The 18,440-nt window shown below is 35.4% G+C and overlaps 3 protein-coding genes and 1 long non-coding RNA gene across 4 annotated transcripts; 1 reads left to right on the forward strand and 3 right to left on the reverse strand.

The window, feature by feature from the left end:
- Positions 1-5,281: 5,281 nt before the first annotated feature.
- LOC126922624 (uncharacterized) lies at positions 5,282-7,882 on the reverse strand. The gene is made up of 6 exons (XM_050735421.1): positions 7,867-7,882; positions 6,495-6,558; positions 6,203-6,387; positions 5,946-6,027; positions 5,553-5,646; positions 5,282-5,472 (listed from the first exon to the last, which is right to left on the reverse strand). The coding sequence occupies exons 2-6, from the start codon at positions 6,541-6,543 to the stop codon at positions 5,403-5,405; spliced, it is 480 nt and encodes a 159-aa protein (XP_050591378.1). The 5' UTR covers positions 6,544-6,558; positions 7,867-7,882; the 3' UTR covers positions 5,282-5,402.
- A 706-nt stretch (positions 7,883-8,588) lies between these two features.
- Positions 8,589-9,621, forward strand: LOC126922661 (uncharacterized). Its single transcript, XR_007712890.1, has 2 exons — positions 8,589-8,730; positions 8,918-9,621. It is a non-coding gene; the product is annotated as an uncharacterized LOC126922661 (long non-coding RNA).
- LOC126922640 (SIFamide-related peptide) lies at positions 9,368-11,811 on the reverse strand. Its single transcript, XM_050735440.1, has 3 exons — positions 11,709-11,811; positions 10,969-11,120; positions 9,368-9,718 (listed from the first exon to the last, which is right to left on the reverse strand). The coding sequence occupies exons 2-3, from the start codon at positions 11,096-11,098 to the stop codon at positions 9,627-9,629; spliced, it is 222 nt and encodes a 73-aa protein (XP_050591397.1). The 5' UTR covers positions 11,099-11,120; positions 11,709-11,811; the 3' UTR covers positions 9,368-9,626.
- A 1,672-nt stretch (positions 11,812-13,483) lies between these two features.
- LOC126922609 (uncharacterized) lies at positions 13,484-17,709 on the reverse strand. Its single transcript, XM_050735397.1, has 2 exons — positions 17,544-17,709; positions 13,484-15,490 (listed from the first exon to the last, which is right to left on the reverse strand). Exon 2 carries the CDS (start codon positions 15,488-15,490, stop codon positions 14,762-14,764), a length of 729 nt encoding a protein of 242 aa, XP_050591354.1. The 5' UTR covers positions 17,544-17,709; the 3' UTR covers positions 13,484-14,761.
- Between the last annotated feature and the right edge of the window lie 731 nt (positions 17,710-18,440).

The raw sequence follows: 18,440 nt of genomic DNA on the forward strand, positions 1-18,440 counted from the left end.
GGAATGATTCGTTTAAATGATCGATGATTTCTTGTAGTCGTGTTTGCATCTCCAACGATTCCATGTTAATGCAATATCGTGAAAAATAACATGTGATTCCTTAACTATGAAAAACATACCACTGGTGTACCGCTTCGTTTCCACGAGTAATGGAAAGAGAAAAAAAATAGCCGCCGCTATAATTAGTGTCCATTTGAATTGATTGTAAAATGCGAAAACGAAGTAATCGCAACCGGTGTGTACTCAGAGACGATAGAAAAATTATAGGCGTCGCATACCGAAGAAAATATGAGAGTATTTCATACCAGGTTTTAATATCGATCTCTCATTAATGTCCTTAGCCTGTTCATGCTCTGATGTACCTTGATCGTCTTGAAAAAATTATACCTGGAGTACCACAAAGTGATAAACAGCCGTGAATTATAGTACGTATAAAGCACTCAATGTTGAAGATCGTTTTATTCAATTAATGATTCAATCGACTTTGCTTTCGTCTTGCATTTAAATTCAAATTCAAATACTTCCATTCGAAATCGAAATATTTAAATCAACATCTAAATATTGGACTAGAGATCCAAATATTTAAATTCATATTTAAATATTAATATAGAAACCCAAGTATTTAAGTTTGAGCTTGAGTAATGGAATTCAAACAACGAAGCGGCAAGCTATTTTCTAAGAAAATAAACCATCGTACAGCTCGTACCTGATATTTCAAACGCAACCTTCTGCACGCATCAAATATCTAATCAATCTACAAGCAGAAACAAACACATCTTGCCACATATCTGATTTGCATACAACACTGTAACATTCCTCCAACACGTTTATACTTCCATCGCCTGTAAGTCGCTTCCAAAGGAACTAATCCTTCAATTATTCTAATCGATGCATCGATGCATCAACTCACCTTCTCCACATACCTCGTCCACACAAGCAAACTCAACAATACAATTACCATAAAACCGCAGAACATTGATTTTCATAAATGGTAAAAAAGATTCCATATATATACGTTGACAGCTCGGCAAGCATATTTTTCAGCTACACAACTTCCACATAATTTTTACTCGTCAGAACATAGGAAATTGTTCAACTAACGTTAATATCCTCGGTTGCAATTATAATAATTCGGTTTTTTTTTTGTTATTCAATCAAAGACTAGTAGTATTTCACTATTAGACTGCGAATATTCATGCAAAGCCATATTTCTACGAATGTAATTAAAAAAAAAAATGGGATTTAAGTAGAAAATTGTTTTACGCACTAAATGTCATACAAAATACTATTTCATATACTTCATATATATGCATGCTATGCATTCTGTTTGTTTCTGCATCCTAAACATTCTCACAAATAGAAATACATAAGAATGCAAGCCTAACTGTAACATACAACAAGTTTAGTTACTCTGCGCGAAGTTTAACGTCGAATTTGAAGATGTTGAAACTCAGGTGACCGAAACAACCCTACGTGTGTCTATCGAAGGGCTTGAAAATGGGAAAATAGGAGCTGAGGATCGTCATCCCTAGTCCCGGAGGCAAAGTTCTGCTTCGTGATTTTGCCACGGCCACGGCGGAGGCTGCTTCTTCTTCGAAGATACAGTTACTCCGGCCGGCGATCTAGCGTCGATCCGTTACGTAACACTCCGTGGAAACGCTCCGTGTCGACTTCTCCTCGTCTCTCCGCCTCCTCCGGCTGACGGTGAACGCGCGTTACGTGCGGTTTCCGTAAATTGCTACGTGCAAACCAGCCAGGGCCTGGTTCACAGTGGTGCTCTCGTCCTCGTATACTCTCTTCTGTCTTCTCCTGGCACATCTCGCGCGCCAGAAAACACACCAGTCGGTGGGAGTCGGCCCGGTGGTTGATGTTACGGAGTTCGCGGAAACGCGAGGGTATTCAACGAAAAATCGGTGCCGCGCGGCGGCTAGCTAGCGCACGGAAAGGTGAAAACGTCGTACGTGCGAATTATCCGTTGGCACGAGAGCAGAGGAGAGCAAACGAAGGATAGAGAAAGAAGGTACACGTAGAAAGTGTAAGAGAGATAAGAGCAGATATTCCAGGACGAATACTCTCCGATACGTCTCTCCTCTCTTCTCCGCCTTCGCAGCCACTTCTTCTGTTTCGGTGCCGTTGTTACGGCAGCCGGTTCACCACGGTAGTCATTACTTGAATTAAATAATACTCGGTATAATTATTTGGAAAGTTTATGCGGAGATGTATGGGTCGCTCGTTCGAGGGAACACGGCCGGGAGAGCGCGCGGCTTTTAATTACGCGGCTGCTGCCAAACAACGTTTCTTCGAGGATTGCGCGCGCTCTATGGTCTGGCCCACGGGGTAATTAGCCGATGTTTAGAAAGCTGCACGACTCTATCGATGACGGGAGACCGTGTGTCGTGTCACGAATCTGGGTCTTCGAAGGATGGATCGTTTAAGTGCATGGGAGCATTGTGTCGTTCATTGTTCGCCCCGGCTCGTCACGTTGCGAATTATCGCGAACGGTGAGAAGCGGGAGAGAACGAAACAGATAGATCCACCGAGAGAGCACCGCTTCGTTGGTAATGAATTAAAATTACCAGTTACGCGGCTGCCTCCGCGTAAACACCGAGCATTGATTTAAACACCGAGATTATTGTAATTACAACAATTTATTGTCTCGGGGTGCAATCGGAGAAGGCAAGGGAAGAGAGGCAACCGAGAGCGATCGGTGGCGATATCTTGCGTTAGGTTTGCGAACTTGGTGTTACGTTTCAGGTGCGTGGCGCCATCTTCCCACGGATCGAGCAAATTGAACGTTTATTTAGAAATTCATTTTAAATATTTCTTTAAATAAATTTCACATATAAATAGTTGGAAACAGTTCCATAAATTTTATTTTCACCTTACGTTTTCTTTATTTTTGATTCACGAAATTTGTAGATGCTTCACTGTCACCCACTATGGTAACAATGTATTACAAATTATATTTCGTAGCGTTAATAATTGTTATAATAGTAGGAAATTCATATACGAAGAGCAAATGAGAGTTTTATCGAGGAAAGAAGCTGAAATTATACACCTTGTTGAACAAAATAAGTGTTGTTTTCGAGGGTTATCGACGGTAGATGAAGGTTCCTCCGAGGCTTCTATAAAGTGATATCGAAATGACTTCTCCTCGAGGTTCGATCCGCCCGCGTTCTGACCAACAAGTGTTGCAAACGATCACGTGGCTGATCGAGGCTCAGCCCCGTCATTATCATAACTGCTTCTCGAGTACTAACTCTAATGTCGATTTTAACGAGAAACTGTATGCACGGTCGTGACAACCCGAGGGTTGACATGACGCGTTCTACTCTGTAATAACTAATAACAACACATACCTACCTTGCCTCTTTTAAAAAGCACAACTAAATTTTGATACAGATGATATTTTTATTAACGAATTAAATTAGATGAATAATAAGATCAAAAAGAGGTCCTAAAAGCGATATCTTCATTCCTTAAAAATATACATTCTTATGTTTAGATAGAAATGGTTTGTATATTATTAAATTAAATGGGAGTGGAATTTTCATCTCTTAACAGTTGAAAAGAAATTGGAATAAAAATAAAATTAAATCAATTAAAGTGAATGGATAATAAACTAGAAGAAAATTGTCAACCCTTAAAAATCTCTACTAAATTTATATAGAGAAGTGACTTTTATATTGTCCATTTGGATTGGATAAATAACAAATTAAAAGGGGTATTTTCATCCCTTAAAGTTAAGAATAAATATAGGTAAAAACGAGTTTTGTGTCAGGCAGTTAAATTAGATGGACAATAAGATCAAAAAGAGGTCCTAAAAGCGATATCTTCATTCCTTAAAAATATACATTCTTATGTTTAGATAGAAATGGTTTGTATATTATTAAATTAAATGGGAGTGGAATTTTCATCTCTTAACAGTTTCAAAGAAATTGGAATAAAAATAAAATTAAATCAATTAAAGTGGATGGATAATAAACTAGAAGAAAATTGTCAACCCTTAAAAATCTCTACTAAATTTATATAGAGAAATGACTTTTATCCATTTGGATCGGATAAATAACAAATTAAAAGGAGTATTTTCATCCCTTAAAGTTAAGAATAAATGTAGGTAAAAACGAGTTTTGTGTCAGGCAGTTAAATTGAATGGAAAATAAGATGGAGAAGGAAATAGCCTTTTATTTTGTATATTTTTCACGGTGACTGTACTCGATGCAAACGTTCGCGATATTATGTGACCCTTCCCTCCAGTGTCATTTTTTACGTACGCCACGCGAAATCGATAAAATCGACAATTACGGGAGAGTTGGTTGTCATGTAAGTAAGTACTTACATACGTGTACGCTCACGTTTCGAGCAACGTCTAGGAAAATTATCTCCCATATGACGACTGACAGAGGACGCCTGAAACTGCAATTTCGCAATTGTGCGATCCTTCCAAGAACTGGCGCCGGCTATCCTATTCCTTTTTCAGAATCGACATATGCGTTATGTTTATCAGAACCTCCTAAATATACAATGAAGCACGAGGTAGATTTTCTAAGGCGAAAATATTACAATTTCTTTTCTCGTTTATTACTTACAATTTTGTAAGCGATCTTTTATTCAGTCGTTGAAATATTAAATATCCATTCTGTACTTTCAGAACCGAATTTTTGCGGAATTTTGGGAAGAAGAAATTATTCTTTCGTCAATGGAAACACATTTATTCCGATCTAATGAAAAAAAAAAAAAAAATAAATAAATAAAATGGCACGATACAATGAAATTCAGAAGTTCTGAATTGCAAGATTTAGGTGATATATTACACGTACGAAGCAGAAGGCTCATAAAATCGATATTACTTCGCGCAGTTCGATTGTCGAACAGTTTGCACGCAGATGCGTCAAACGTGTCAGTCGTTTATTTTTCTTAATGTCTGCGATCGATGGCATATGCAAAACCATCTGCCAGTTAAATTTGGCAACGAAATTTTTCAGATTATATGCTGTCTTTTGTTCGATGTTCCATGATTGGTGTTAGCAATTTTCCTCTTGAATAATAGCTTTAAGCATACCACTAGCATAAAGAAAAACTCGGTAAAAACGCAGACGAGAGAAACAGTTGTGCGATAAATTGCAAAGAAACTTGTTCAGCATATGCAATGTTACGTTTGCAGTTAGTCATTTGGGTAAAGATACACAAAAAGAACATTTGAATTCTACAAAATTAGGACGTATCACAAAATAAGGATTTAATTCGAAGTAAGAGGAGAAAATGACGTTTGAAGAAAGAATACATCTCCTATTTACATATTTATTGTTCTCGATATTTAACCCAACACCTTACACCGATAGCAATCGTTAAAGTATATTCATCCGTAGGCACAGCGACGTCATTATCTCGCTTCTTTAATGCTAATTGTCCTCTGAAATCACAGGCTCATTTCCCGTTCTCTTCTTCCGTTTCCATACGTCGTTGTCCACGCTTTTTATTAAACAAATTAACCAAACTTTAAACCAACTATCAGCTAGACAGTTTCGCACTGATAATTTTGAAAAACATACTCATCTGATGTGTCTTTGGAATAGCCAGCCAAAGTTCGCCAGAGTTCTCGAGGTCCTTCTATCGCGAGGGGAAAGTGTTGCCAAGCCCAAGCATCTGTTAAAACGGTAGAAAACGTTTTAATAAAATTCTCAGAACGTATGTAACATTCATTTTCCTTTTCTTTTTTTTTTTTTTTTTTTCGTTTGTTGGAAGTCTAAATTTCGATCGAAAAATTAATGCTCCTTCTTTTCTTGAGAAAAATTTAATGTATTAATTAAAACTTTGTATGCTGCTACTTATTATTCCTGTCGTCTAAATGAAATGTTAAGCTATGGACAGTTGTTAGGAATTAGAAAATTATTTTACAATTATCCTGACTTAATCGAATCGAACGTATAAAATTGATTCGTTACCATCAATCGAAGGATAATCCACGCGTCTCTTTATAGGTCTCGAGAAAGTTTTGTCGCTAGCATACGGTGCCCAGGATTCAGCCTTAAAGGTGAAGAAAACACACGCTAACTTTATGTAAAATAACTAACAATTACAAAAGCATTGAACATTCGCACGAGACAGTACTTTGTCCAATATATCGTCTGATCGAGATCGCTTATTCACTGTGCGGTATGAAAAGTATGAAATTAATACCCTGTGTCTCAATTATTAATACCTGTGCACGACTATTGTAGCCTGAAACCTGTGGAATGTTCCTTCGAGACTTCAAAAAATCATTATAACCCTCGCTACGTCCTACACGAGGAATGTTCTTGGCAATTTTCAAGAAGAATGCCGGTACCTCGTCTGCCTTAGATAGATTTTCACAAGCCAGCAATGCCAAAACGCCAACCGTAAGAGCTGGAATGTTTTGAAGAAGAAATTCTCACGAAACTCACTCTTCATCACTATAAAAAGGACACTCCACTCTCGACACAAAATATTCTTCGTTTAAAAAATAAACTCACCACCAACGATAAAACGTCGTGAAAATCCCAAAGATCGCAAACTCGTCATCTTCTCGCTTTGGATCTGCGAACGAATCGATTAATTCTCGATCAGTCTTGTAAAACAATTAACTAACAAAACACTGTGATTTTCCAACAAATTTTATCTAACGACTATGTCCGCTCGTTGGACCATGATCGTTGTCTGCGAAAACGTATCGTATACTTGAACAAGCCAGCAGAGTAAAGTGCACACGACGCTGTTTCCGCGACTGTATGTGACAAACTGAGCGATTTTTCCTAGGACTTCTTCCATTATCGCTAAGAGTGGACAGAATACTCCTGCACCGTGGGCGAAGGAATAGTAGAGTTTGCACGGCAAAGCCCCACTGCATTTAAATATTCCCGATGTTTGTGATGGCATCTGCGCGATGATCACGCGTGAGAAATCTTCCCAACGTGTACGTTCCATTACGTTCTCGTTGTTTCAGCCGACATTGAAACCGAACTTGAACATCTAAGATACGTTCGTGTAAATACGAAGAAGAAGGGAATGCACGATAAGTATAATTTTGTTGATTTTCTGATTTTAACGTTACGTTAACATTAAACAGGAGGGTATTAACGTAACGATTAAAGACGACTAGAATCTCGTTCAAGGATATAAATGTTGCAAAAGTAGTTGGTCGAGATTTATGTAAATAAATGATATTTTAATATAGTCGATACTGTAATATCAAATAACTATAATCCGCTAGGCCCAAAGATATGAGTGATTTAAAAATAGCTGATACGTTGAGGAAGCTTTATATAAAAGTATACTTACAAAGACAAATTTTTTAATACTAAAAATACCACACCAGTCAAAACGACTGGTTCTACAATTTTATAAATGTTTCAACCCTCGTTTAGGGACCATGGTCCCAGAAAAATGTACTACATAACATGGAATTGCTTCTGTAAGAAAGTAATAAATCAATAAATATAAAAATATTCTATCATTACGTATTTTTTAAAGACCAGTCATTTTGACTGGCTTCGGTAAAAATAGTTTCGCGTTAACTATCGGTAGTTCTAGTGTCAATATCCTCATATCGTAATATTATACGAGAAAGAAACTTTGAAACGTTGAAGAGGATAGGAAAAACACGTGTTTACGATGGAAACAAGATGTAGAGACAATTTTAGCAACACGCGATCGACTAACAATGTACTGAATTTTAAAATTGCTTCCTTATGAGATATAGAAAATGTGATTTATAATGTTTCACCCCTACATTCTTCATATGTAAGGAAATGTATGTAAGGTTACGGTGTATCTGCGGAAGCCAGAATAAAGAAGAGAAAATTGAAACGCTTTCTTGGGAAGTTTAGTTCTGCACGTGTCACTTACCTTCCCGTGGTCACGATACACTGAACAAAAATTGTCAGCTATCCTCCTATTTATGCGGCGATTTAGAATGCATTAAGTATTTCGATCAGGTTGATTTTAATGCGAATCGATGCAGACACTTGTTGCACCCCTATCCTCTCGTCGAATGAATTTGGAGCTGAACGTTTGTCGCTGAATAATTTTTGTCTGTGGAATATTCGAACCGTCGCTTACGTTTCGAGTATATCGCGAGGAGTTTCTGAGATTGAAAAATTGTATTTTAAATTGATCGTTAAATCTTCTCATTCCAGATTTCAATGTTTCTTTAATCGTCTTATTGTAATTGGAATTAAATAACGCGTGTATTATATAGGAAATATTAGGTTGCCCGAAAATTGTTTTTCTTCTACACACTCGTTTTTTACAACGATGAATCTTTATACAAACATGAAACCTAATCTGTCGAACGTTGTGATGTTCATTTTGATAGAACAAAATGGATCATACGTAATTCGATAAAATAATATAAAATGGAAAATATTGCGCATCCATTATTTCCTTATAAAACGAAAGAAACTTTTCGGACGACCTAATATTTAATGGTTAATTCTTAATTCTCTATTCAATAGCGTTCATCTGTCGTTGAAAAGTGTATTAAGTTTGAAGAAAATATTAAAAAATTGTCTTATTATAATTTAATGATAACGAACGATCGTATCTGGTTTTAATTTTAGGTTGAAATTTTTCTGAAGAAGCTGAAAACCTTCTTGTTTGTTAAAATGAGAGTACGATTGGAGGATAGAAATTTAAAGGTTGTGGTCGTTACTAATATTAAAAGGTTGGAATTACTAAAGGTTGGAGGTTACTAAAAGGAGTTACTAAAAGGTTGGAGGTTGTTACTATTATTAACGTAATAAGATGTTTTCGTTATTAGTAATATATTTCTATAAGAGGATAATACGCTGTTGAAATTTATCGATGATATTTTTGATGGATGTATCAAAGATTAAATTATCGTGAATTTCAAGAAGTCATTGATTTATAAGGCAATTATTTTCCTGTTTGGTTTTAGGAAACTGTCTTCGTCCACGCGTAAGCGTGACCCTTATTCCACCAGGTGAGTGATACGTGCTCCCCATATCGAATCGTTCGATCTGCATTTCATATATTGGATAGTTTCGTTGAACCTCTGCTTGCTACGTAAATCGTTTAAAATTGGACACTTTCTCGAAAAGACGCATTCTTTAAATTCATTTTCAATAATCAGATAAAATGATTTAGTTCTATACAGGATTCAGAAATCATAAGGTAAAAGACAAATTTAACCATTTTTGCAACATAGAACGTTTAACGCGTGCAAATGTACACTTTAATGTACATTCTTAATACTTGTAAATTATCAATAATAAAATATTAAAATTAAATAAAATTGTCGATTTCTTAAAAAAAAAAATAAAAGAAACATCTGGGCATAATAATTTTACATAAAAGTTACAAAGATGGAAATTATCAAACCACTGAATTAATGTCAAGAAACATTAGATTTTATTACATTGTAGTATCAGAAACATGTATACAACGAGATTAATTGAAATTTAAGCGACATAATTACAAGACGGCGAGTGATTTGGACGATGCGACGAATCTCAAAGCGTCAGAGTGATTGTTGAACTAGACATTAACGTAGTTTGGCTATCTATGTATTACACGTCGATGAAATGATCAAGCAATAAATATTAGCATTCGGCGCGTTCAGGTGAACCCTGGTGCATTCAGCATTTTTAGTTGGAGTCCTGACGTGCCAACCAGGCGTTGCATGTTTCGCTGACGGTTTCGCAGACCGATGACATGGCTCGGCTGGTGAGTTCGTAATCTATGGAACATTCCATGCAGAAATATCACTTTTGATAGAAATTGTCAGGGAAACGACAGAATAATATGGAAATTCAATACGCTTAGACGTAAGATAAGGGTAGCAGGATGTTAGAAGAAATTTGATCGAAAAAGACAAAATATAATGTAACATAAGATAAGTATTAGTATAAGAATTTAAATATAAAGAAATATTAATAATTGTATAAATACAAATTTGATGGAACAAAGGAATAATGTAAAATTCAGAGTTTGCATAAATATAAAATAAAATGTACTATTGGAACTCGGAAGGGCATAAAAGAGATGTGAAAAATTCTTAATCGCGAAATTTTAGAAACAGAGACACTTCTCATTATTTATAGAATTATTAAAAGATAAGACGTAAGATAAAGTCAGAGGAAATTTGATCGAAAAAGACAAAATATAGTGTAACATAAGATAAGTATTAGTATAAGAATTTAAATATAAAGAAATATTAATAATTGTATAAATACAAATTTGATGGAACAAAGGAATAATGTAAAATTCAGAGTTTGCATAAATATAAAATAAAATGTACTATTGGAACTCGGAAGGGCATAAAAGAGATGTGAAAAATTCTTAATCGCGAAATTTTAGAAACAGAGACACTTCTCATTATTTATAGAATTATTAAAAGATAAGACGTAAGATAAAGTCAGAGGAAATTTGATCGAAAAAGACAAAATATAATGTAACATAAGATAAGTATTAGTATAAAAATTTAAATATAAAGAAATATTAATAATTGTATAAATGAAAATTTGATGGAACAAAGGAATAATATAAAATTCAGAGTTTGCATAAATATAAAATAAAATGTACTATTGGAACTCGGAAGGGCATAAAAGAGATGTGAAAAATTCTTAATCGCGAAATTTTAGAAACAGACACACTTCTCATTATTTATAGAATTATTAAAAGATAAGACGTAAGATAAAGTCAGAGGAAATTTGATCGAAAAAGACAAAATATAATGTAACATAAGATAAGAATTAGTATAAGAATTTAAATATAAAGAAATATTAATGATTATATAAATGAAAATTTGATGGAACAAAAGAATAATGTAAAATTCAGAGTTTGCATAAATATAAAATAAAATGTACTATTGGAACTCGGAAGGGCATAAAAGAGATATGAAAAATTCTTAATCGCGAAATTTTAGAAACAGAGACACTTCTCATTATTTATAGAATTATTAAAAGATATTGTAAATTTTTATTTTACCAGTGATAGCGTTGGATCGCTTGCCGAAGATGCTTCCGTTGAAGGGAGGCTTCCTGTAGGCGGCATCCACGGCGATGGCGAGGATGAAGAGGGCAACGACGATGGCAACAACGAAGCGGGAGGACATCATTCTGATGGTTTTGATTTGTAAACTGCTTGAAATTAAAGGAACAATTATTTGATAAACTAAGAATATCGTATAGGAAGAAGAAACTAAAAGTAACATGGAACAGGGAGTAAAATTTTTCATATAGAATTATTTAATATATAAGGGAAAAATTCTTATATAGAAATGGTCAATTTACTTACAAATGTGGAAACGATAGAAGTTGTACGGTAGCTGGTCAGCGAATGTTGCAAATAAGGCGAAAGCTCGGAGCTTTTATAGTAGAGAAATGAACCGAAGACAAATGTGCCTATCAAGTACAGATGGCCTACATTATTTGTAAGTGAACTCACCAAGAAGTTTGTCTAAGGATGTATCGATTCAACGTAATGTTAAAATTCCTCGTACAACGACGGCAATCAGTGGAAATAATGGAAGATATGCAAACATTTATGTGAAACTTAAAACGTAGAATTTAAATATCATGAATTATAAAAGAAGAATAAAATATAAGTTTGAAGATTTGTAGGAAATTCTAAAAATGATTCGATACAGCTATCTGAATTTTTCTTACACCAGAATGTAAAGAAATTTTATTTTCTATAGTATAATAATAATGTATTTCTAATCTTACCTAGAGCTGGAAGATCTTCTTGGAGAGAAGGAAGACTGTGATCTGCTGTTTCCGAAAGAAGGCTCGGCTTTTATAAGAAGCCAGGCTACACACAGAGATATGTGCTGTAATATTGTTATAGAACAATGTTACAAGCAATAGCGTACGAAACTTAATTACAGACACTCCTGATTACTTTTTACCCCAAGGGAAATGACGATCTATTTACGACTCGGAAGATATTTTATATAGATATAAAAACAATATGAATAATGTTACTTCAGGTTACGATATTATTATATATCGTATTTAATTTTGCAAAACACTGTTTCATCATATTGTAACATAATATTGCTAAATGTACTATTTCCTTTTCTTCTTCTTCTTCTACAAAACTATGAACGTAAAAGTTTCATAGAAACTTTTGTGAGTATAGAAGAACAATTTGTTAAGAAACGTTAATATTTTTTAAAATATTCCAATATTTCTGTAAGTAGAATAAAAATTAATAATTTGAATAATCTTTTATTTGTGTCCTATTTGAACGATTGATGATTAGAAAATTCCTATTTTTATTTGTAAATTTCTGCATTATCTACCGAAGAAATGGTAGAATGCGATCATTGATTAGATATCAGAGTTTTATCACAGACAAGGTGCGTACATACATTTACTGGATGATCTTATCGCGATATAACCGACGAGGTACAGAATTAGTCAATGGAGACACTATAGACAAGTATTATATATATACCAAGCCAGTATTATACTGAATCGATAACGTCTGGTTGATCAGAACGTAGAACTCGAAAAGGCATTGCATGTCATGTCTATTCTGTACTTTGCCTGTGGTTTCATCGTGACACTAAGGCCACAGACATGTGGAACAGAGACGGTATAGAAGAGACCTGATATTTCAACAGAAACCACGTATTTGAGATGATAACACAAAGATTTACAGTAGGTAAATGTCGATAAATTATCTTCAACTGTCTGAACAAGCTGTAAATGATAAAGAAGGAATCTATAAATTTCTTTTGCATTTATCTCTTACCGATCATTTCCTAATTTTTAACTTGACAAAAACATCCTTCGAAATTATAAATAATATTTTTTAATACACTTCAAACTTTACGAGAATTTATCTAAAATTGCACCGTTTAGATTATAATATCCTTTATTTATCGTATGACAAAACATAATGCGAATATTATTTACTTATACGATATATACATAATGTACAATCACAAACATAAATAATACAAATATATCAGAGACACGGATTAACTCGTAAATATGCCGATAAACGAGCCTTTGAGCGTAATATTCGTTAATATTAGTAATATTAATACAATATATAATTATAATATCGCTTAATTATTTTTCATGACTGCTTACCGGCAGCAACCACATACATTTTTTACGTGTAGGTACATATCAGAATACAATAACTCCATGTAAACCTTAACAACGATTAAATTGTGCAGATTATACTCTAGATTTGTAAATTGGTACCCCACAAGTTTTCACTCCTCGATATTATATCGTTAGTTAAATAAAATTTCCGATTATTCGTACGTATATTTACAAAGCAATTACTTCACTTATAACTATTACATAGCCCAGATAATAAATTGCTGAAGTCGAGTCTTTCGCGCATTTCCTACCATTATTACGGAACTATTTCAATGCGTTGATCGATCCTAACAGAAAAACCAATTTTTTTACTGTTCGCCGTGTTTATTATAACGTAAGGACGCATAATTCATACAGAAATACATTTCAGCTGTATCATCTTCTCTTTTTTTTTAACAGACAGATGTATATATCGAAAGTGCGCGAAAGACAAAGTTTTGCATCGCACAGGCATACTAGAATCTACGTCTTATTGTCGCGTCACAACGTTTTTTTTTTTTTTTTAACGGCACACTATATAAAATGAACGAACGCACGTTTCGCTCTAAGGAAGTCGAAGAATCGTTTTACAATCACCATCGATTTCCCTCGAACTGGAACGTGATCGCGTTCAAAAAATAATCGCCTAAATAACAACTACAACAAGTACTCGCATGCTTGCATTGTTCTGCTCGCCTGTCGGATTATTACATCCGATCATGTTCGAGGCTCGATTATACGCGAAGTATCAAGGAAACTACGAAATTGGAAGACATGGATTTTGTCTCATTTCCCTTAACAAATATCTTAAACTATCGATATCCTAATATCAAATACAGCATTATTAATTAAGATACGACGGCGTTGTGTAAAAGATTATTTATTACAACTAGAAGAAATCTTAGGAAACTAGACGTATATGGACGCGCGGGTGCACGCGTTTGTTGCACCGCTGCCACGTATAAATATCGTTTATTGCATAATACACACATTGCACTTTGTTGTCCTGTTCACACGCCTTTAGAACGATGCTCACAGTGTTCCCTATCGTTTCCCTGAACTGTAAATACCGTGCGAAGGATGTGTCATTTTTATCGTGGAGAACGGTCGATAATTCGTGACAACGAAAAGCCTCCTTTGTCTCGAAGAAAATCCCTCTATTGCGGTCTGATAAAAAGTTTTTTCCTTGGTCGTTAAGCTCCCCCCGTTGAGCGCGTGAACCGGACCTAGCGTCTAAAGAAGTCTCTTAAGCCTAAGAAAGCAATTAAGCCATCTAAAGACCGATAATCGCAGATTGCGATCGTTTCGAAAAAAATATTCCACTGCCGTCTTCCATACTTTGTCGATATCTCGTTGATCGGTGGATTAACAACGAGCAGCTGGGTCGAAAGCATCTTCAGATAAAAGACACGAAATACTCTTTTCTCATCCGCCGATCGCGATTATTGGAATTGCATACACGAATCGTAATATACGACCGAATCTCGCCTCGACGAGGATTATCGAGGAATATACATGGAGTAAGAAAAGAAAGAAAGATATACGAAATAACAGTGTTTACGTGTTATCAACCAAAGAAACTAACCTTATATCTATCGGTACCATCGTTCCGACTAACCTACGAGATATGTAAATTCGTAAATCTGCTGCCTTCATCGTCCGGAAGCCCATCTTCCTCTTCACGGTATTATGTCACAGTTACAAGCGCTTCCACCCTTACCGTTGTCACATTGGTTCATACACCATCGGTCCCAGTCTACAGATGTTTCATCCGTAGAATCTTCCATACGAGGAGCGTCATCTTTGGAGCCTGGTTTCTCTAAATTATCAGTAGCAGCATCTTTAGATGTCTCTTCAGAGTCTGCTTTATTTAAATTGTCGGTATCTTTAAAGTCTGCTTGGATTATGTCCTTTTCCACTTTGATCTCCGTGATGTATCGACGAACATCTTTGGTCTTTAAACTTTGACGTCGAACAATCTGTTGTTCGCCCGCCTTCTCCAACATCCTCGTTACATCGGCCCCCTTCAACCGATCCTCTTCGAATTTCTTGACTGTCGAAGGATCTTCTTGGTTATTCCTTGTTTCGCCATAATTTACGTCGTCGCAGGAACAACCGTGGTATTGGATAAGCGTCCGTCGGAACGTACGACAGGTGTGGGTGTTGTCGAAGACGAGCAAATCCGACGAACCATGACACGGGGTCAAGCAGAGCCTGAAGAGACGGTGAATCGGGAACCGGCCTCCGCTGGACTGAAGAACGAGTTTCTGCTGGTGCTCGCAGCCTCCCGTGATCTCGGGGCTGGTGTTCCGTGCACGGCACAGATAAACGCATGCGTGCTCGACCGGATGCGCGACCACCATGGCCAACAGCAACGCCAGCAACACCCACCGAAGTAGAGGCGTCATCTGAAAGTGATGGCTAATCAATACGAAAGCAAACGAGGAACTTGCCGCGTTCCGATAGCCGCCGGAGGAGGAATCGGAGGGATTGGTTATGACAATCGGGAATTTCCTGCAGCTCTCTTTCTCTTCTGGTATGCCTCCAAATGATATACGGGGTGACTCGCGTTACATAGTGCATAGAATAGAGGAATTTCTGAGAAGAAGGCGAATAGAAATTGCGTGAAGATGGCTTTTGATATTATATCCTAGAATTTGCCAGGTGTCTTTTCATGGCTTGAGTGGATGCGTTAAAATATAAAAGTATTGATAGGATACGAACTGAAGTTGAAATTTTTAGGTAAAGAGGACGGTTCTCTATATATTTGCGAGTATAATGATCATTTTTTAACGATCAAAGTGAATATTGAAAAGTTTGGAGTATAAATTCATAGTTAGAAAACAAACAGAAGATTGTTTGTATATCTTAGAACTTTAGCGTTTTTAACTTTAGAACTGATCATTATTTCTTAATGATTAAAGTCGATGTCTAAAATTAAAGAGCGTTCTAAACAAGCAGGTAGATTTTTGGTTACATAACAATTCACAATTATTATAGAGATTGTATTTTATTTTTGAAAATATAAAATGAGTAAGAATTTTTAACAAGTAGTATAATTATCGATTGAAATATAGATGATATTAAAACGCTAAAACACAAATACTAGAAATTTATCTAATTCGTCGCTTTATCTTTTAAACTTCTTTTTTCTTCAAAAAGCTCCTCAATTATGAAAGTGTCCAAATGATAAAATTGAATTAAAATTAAAACTATATTTTGGAAATTGACAATAATTTTTGTTGACGATTAAGACATATATATGAAATTCTGAATGAAGTTCTGAAACGATACGATCTGGAATTGAGATTCTTGGAAACAATAGTATGCTTCGATAAATTGAGATTATTCTCTTGTTTTCGATCGAATTTCTTCGTCGAATAATGGATTGATTCGGGTATCACGAGACACACTATATCCTAGAAGCTTCGTTGGCACGCGGAGTGAGTAATACCAGGATCTTGGTATCCGTTATCGGTTTTGGGTGCCGTATGTCGATAACTGATGCGGTCGTCCCCAGTTTGGAACGGGCAAACTTTACTAAAATTCCACTAATTGTCATCAAGGGCTCATGCTTTCTTAGATAATCGGTAAGCCTTTATTTCCTAAGTTGTTTCGAAGGTTTTCTCGTGTCGATGATTTACGAGTACAAGCTCGATGGAAACCGAAGAATTCCTTCGCACAAAAACCGCAATCGATTCCATGTGCAGTAATGTGCACGGTACAATTTTTAATTTTAATTAAACGATAGAAGCTACAAGTTTTGGCATTTTTATTTTAATTGACATAATAGCAAAAACGCGATGACAAAGAAGAGATATACCAATTGCTTTCCAGTTTAAGGAATAAAAATAATCGATAGCGATTGCTGAGATCATGAAGCCAGCATTGAGATTCCTTTGTGTAGAGAATGTGGCACGCAGAAATTGAAATCTGCTCCTGACAAAGGACTTTGTGAGCTTATTTCGTGAACCAGAACGACCCTGTTTTCTTCCTCTTTTATTATGAAAACTGGAACATGCTGGCGATATTGAAAAGAAATTTGACAATTTGTTTTCTTGAATTTGTATAAATTAAAGATTCTATAGCATAACTAAAGATTCTATAGATCATCTTCTATAAAGATTCTAAAACTATATTACTCAAAATTTTTTGATTCTTGTATCATGATTCGTTGAACGGAAGCTTGTTTCTTCTTTCAATTACATATTCTTCCACAGGCTTCTAAATTTATATTTCTTTGTTCCAAATTTCTATCTGTTTCGTACAAATTTTATAATTTCTTTCTTAATAGTACTAGCGTTGATCCTTCAGAAATCAAATAGTTAACTTTTATAAAATTGTCGAGTTTGTCCTCTGCATGATTCAATTCCAAAAATAATGATAATAAATAATTTTCGATAATAACAGCGTTTCAAAGCCAAATATCTATAATGTAAAAAGCATAAAACGATAACTTACCTTTAACGTTAAACGTAAATTAGGAAGAAGACTTTATGATCCGACAACAGGTTGATCGCGCGAAATGAATGAGAGATTTGAAGCTTTACGACGCACGCCACTGGCTCGACTGTTTGATCACTAACGGCATGTATCGCATTAACTATCATTGGCTGTATCAACTGGTACAGACTGATTACGGGCAAACGTGTCCAAGGAGCGTAATGAAAGATAACACAGCGGATACTTTTCCGTTCACGTTCGTTTCTTTTCTTAAAGGGTCACTGACCTATTGAAGACACTTATATTCATTCGAGGAACACGTAAATCCTATCCATCTGTTCATGAAAACGGTTTGAATACTCGATCTTATAGACTTCGATCGATTATCTATAAAAGTTCATGCAATGCTTATTCCTGGTATTGCTTGGATCTTAGCGATAATCGCGTACTCCAAGCAATTTCAATCTTTTCCTTGTAAAGTATGAAACAGGAGTGCAATCGTAAATACGAGGAATCAGTACATGAACGAGGGCGATTAAATTACTTATATCTTGTGCCAATGATGAACGATTACGTTTATGTAATAACGATAACCAATGAAATCAGATTACTAGAGACAAGAAACAGAGATTATTAGAAACGTGAAAGAAGTTGAGTATTACGTGGGATTAACTTTTTCTATTTTCTTATCTTCATTCATAACGAAATGATGTAATACGGTGTAATAACTGCAATAATATCGTAAAACTTTAATACTTGTGAAATGATATATACGATAGGATGAAAATCATTAGAAGTACAATTTTCTGTCATGTTACTTTAAACTTAGGCATATTCGTCGTCCATGGGACGTTATCACGAGATGCTGATAACGATAATCTGAAACGACGCAACAGAAAAAATGTAAGATCTCCG

Source organism: Bombus affinis, chromosome 12 (genome assembly GCF_024516045.1).
Source record: "Bombus affinis isolate iyBomAffi1 chromosome 12, iyBomAffi1.2, whole genome shotgun sequence".
Classification (NCBI taxonomy): Eukaryota; Metazoa; Arthropoda; class Insecta; order Hymenoptera; family Apidae; genus Bombus; species Bombus affinis.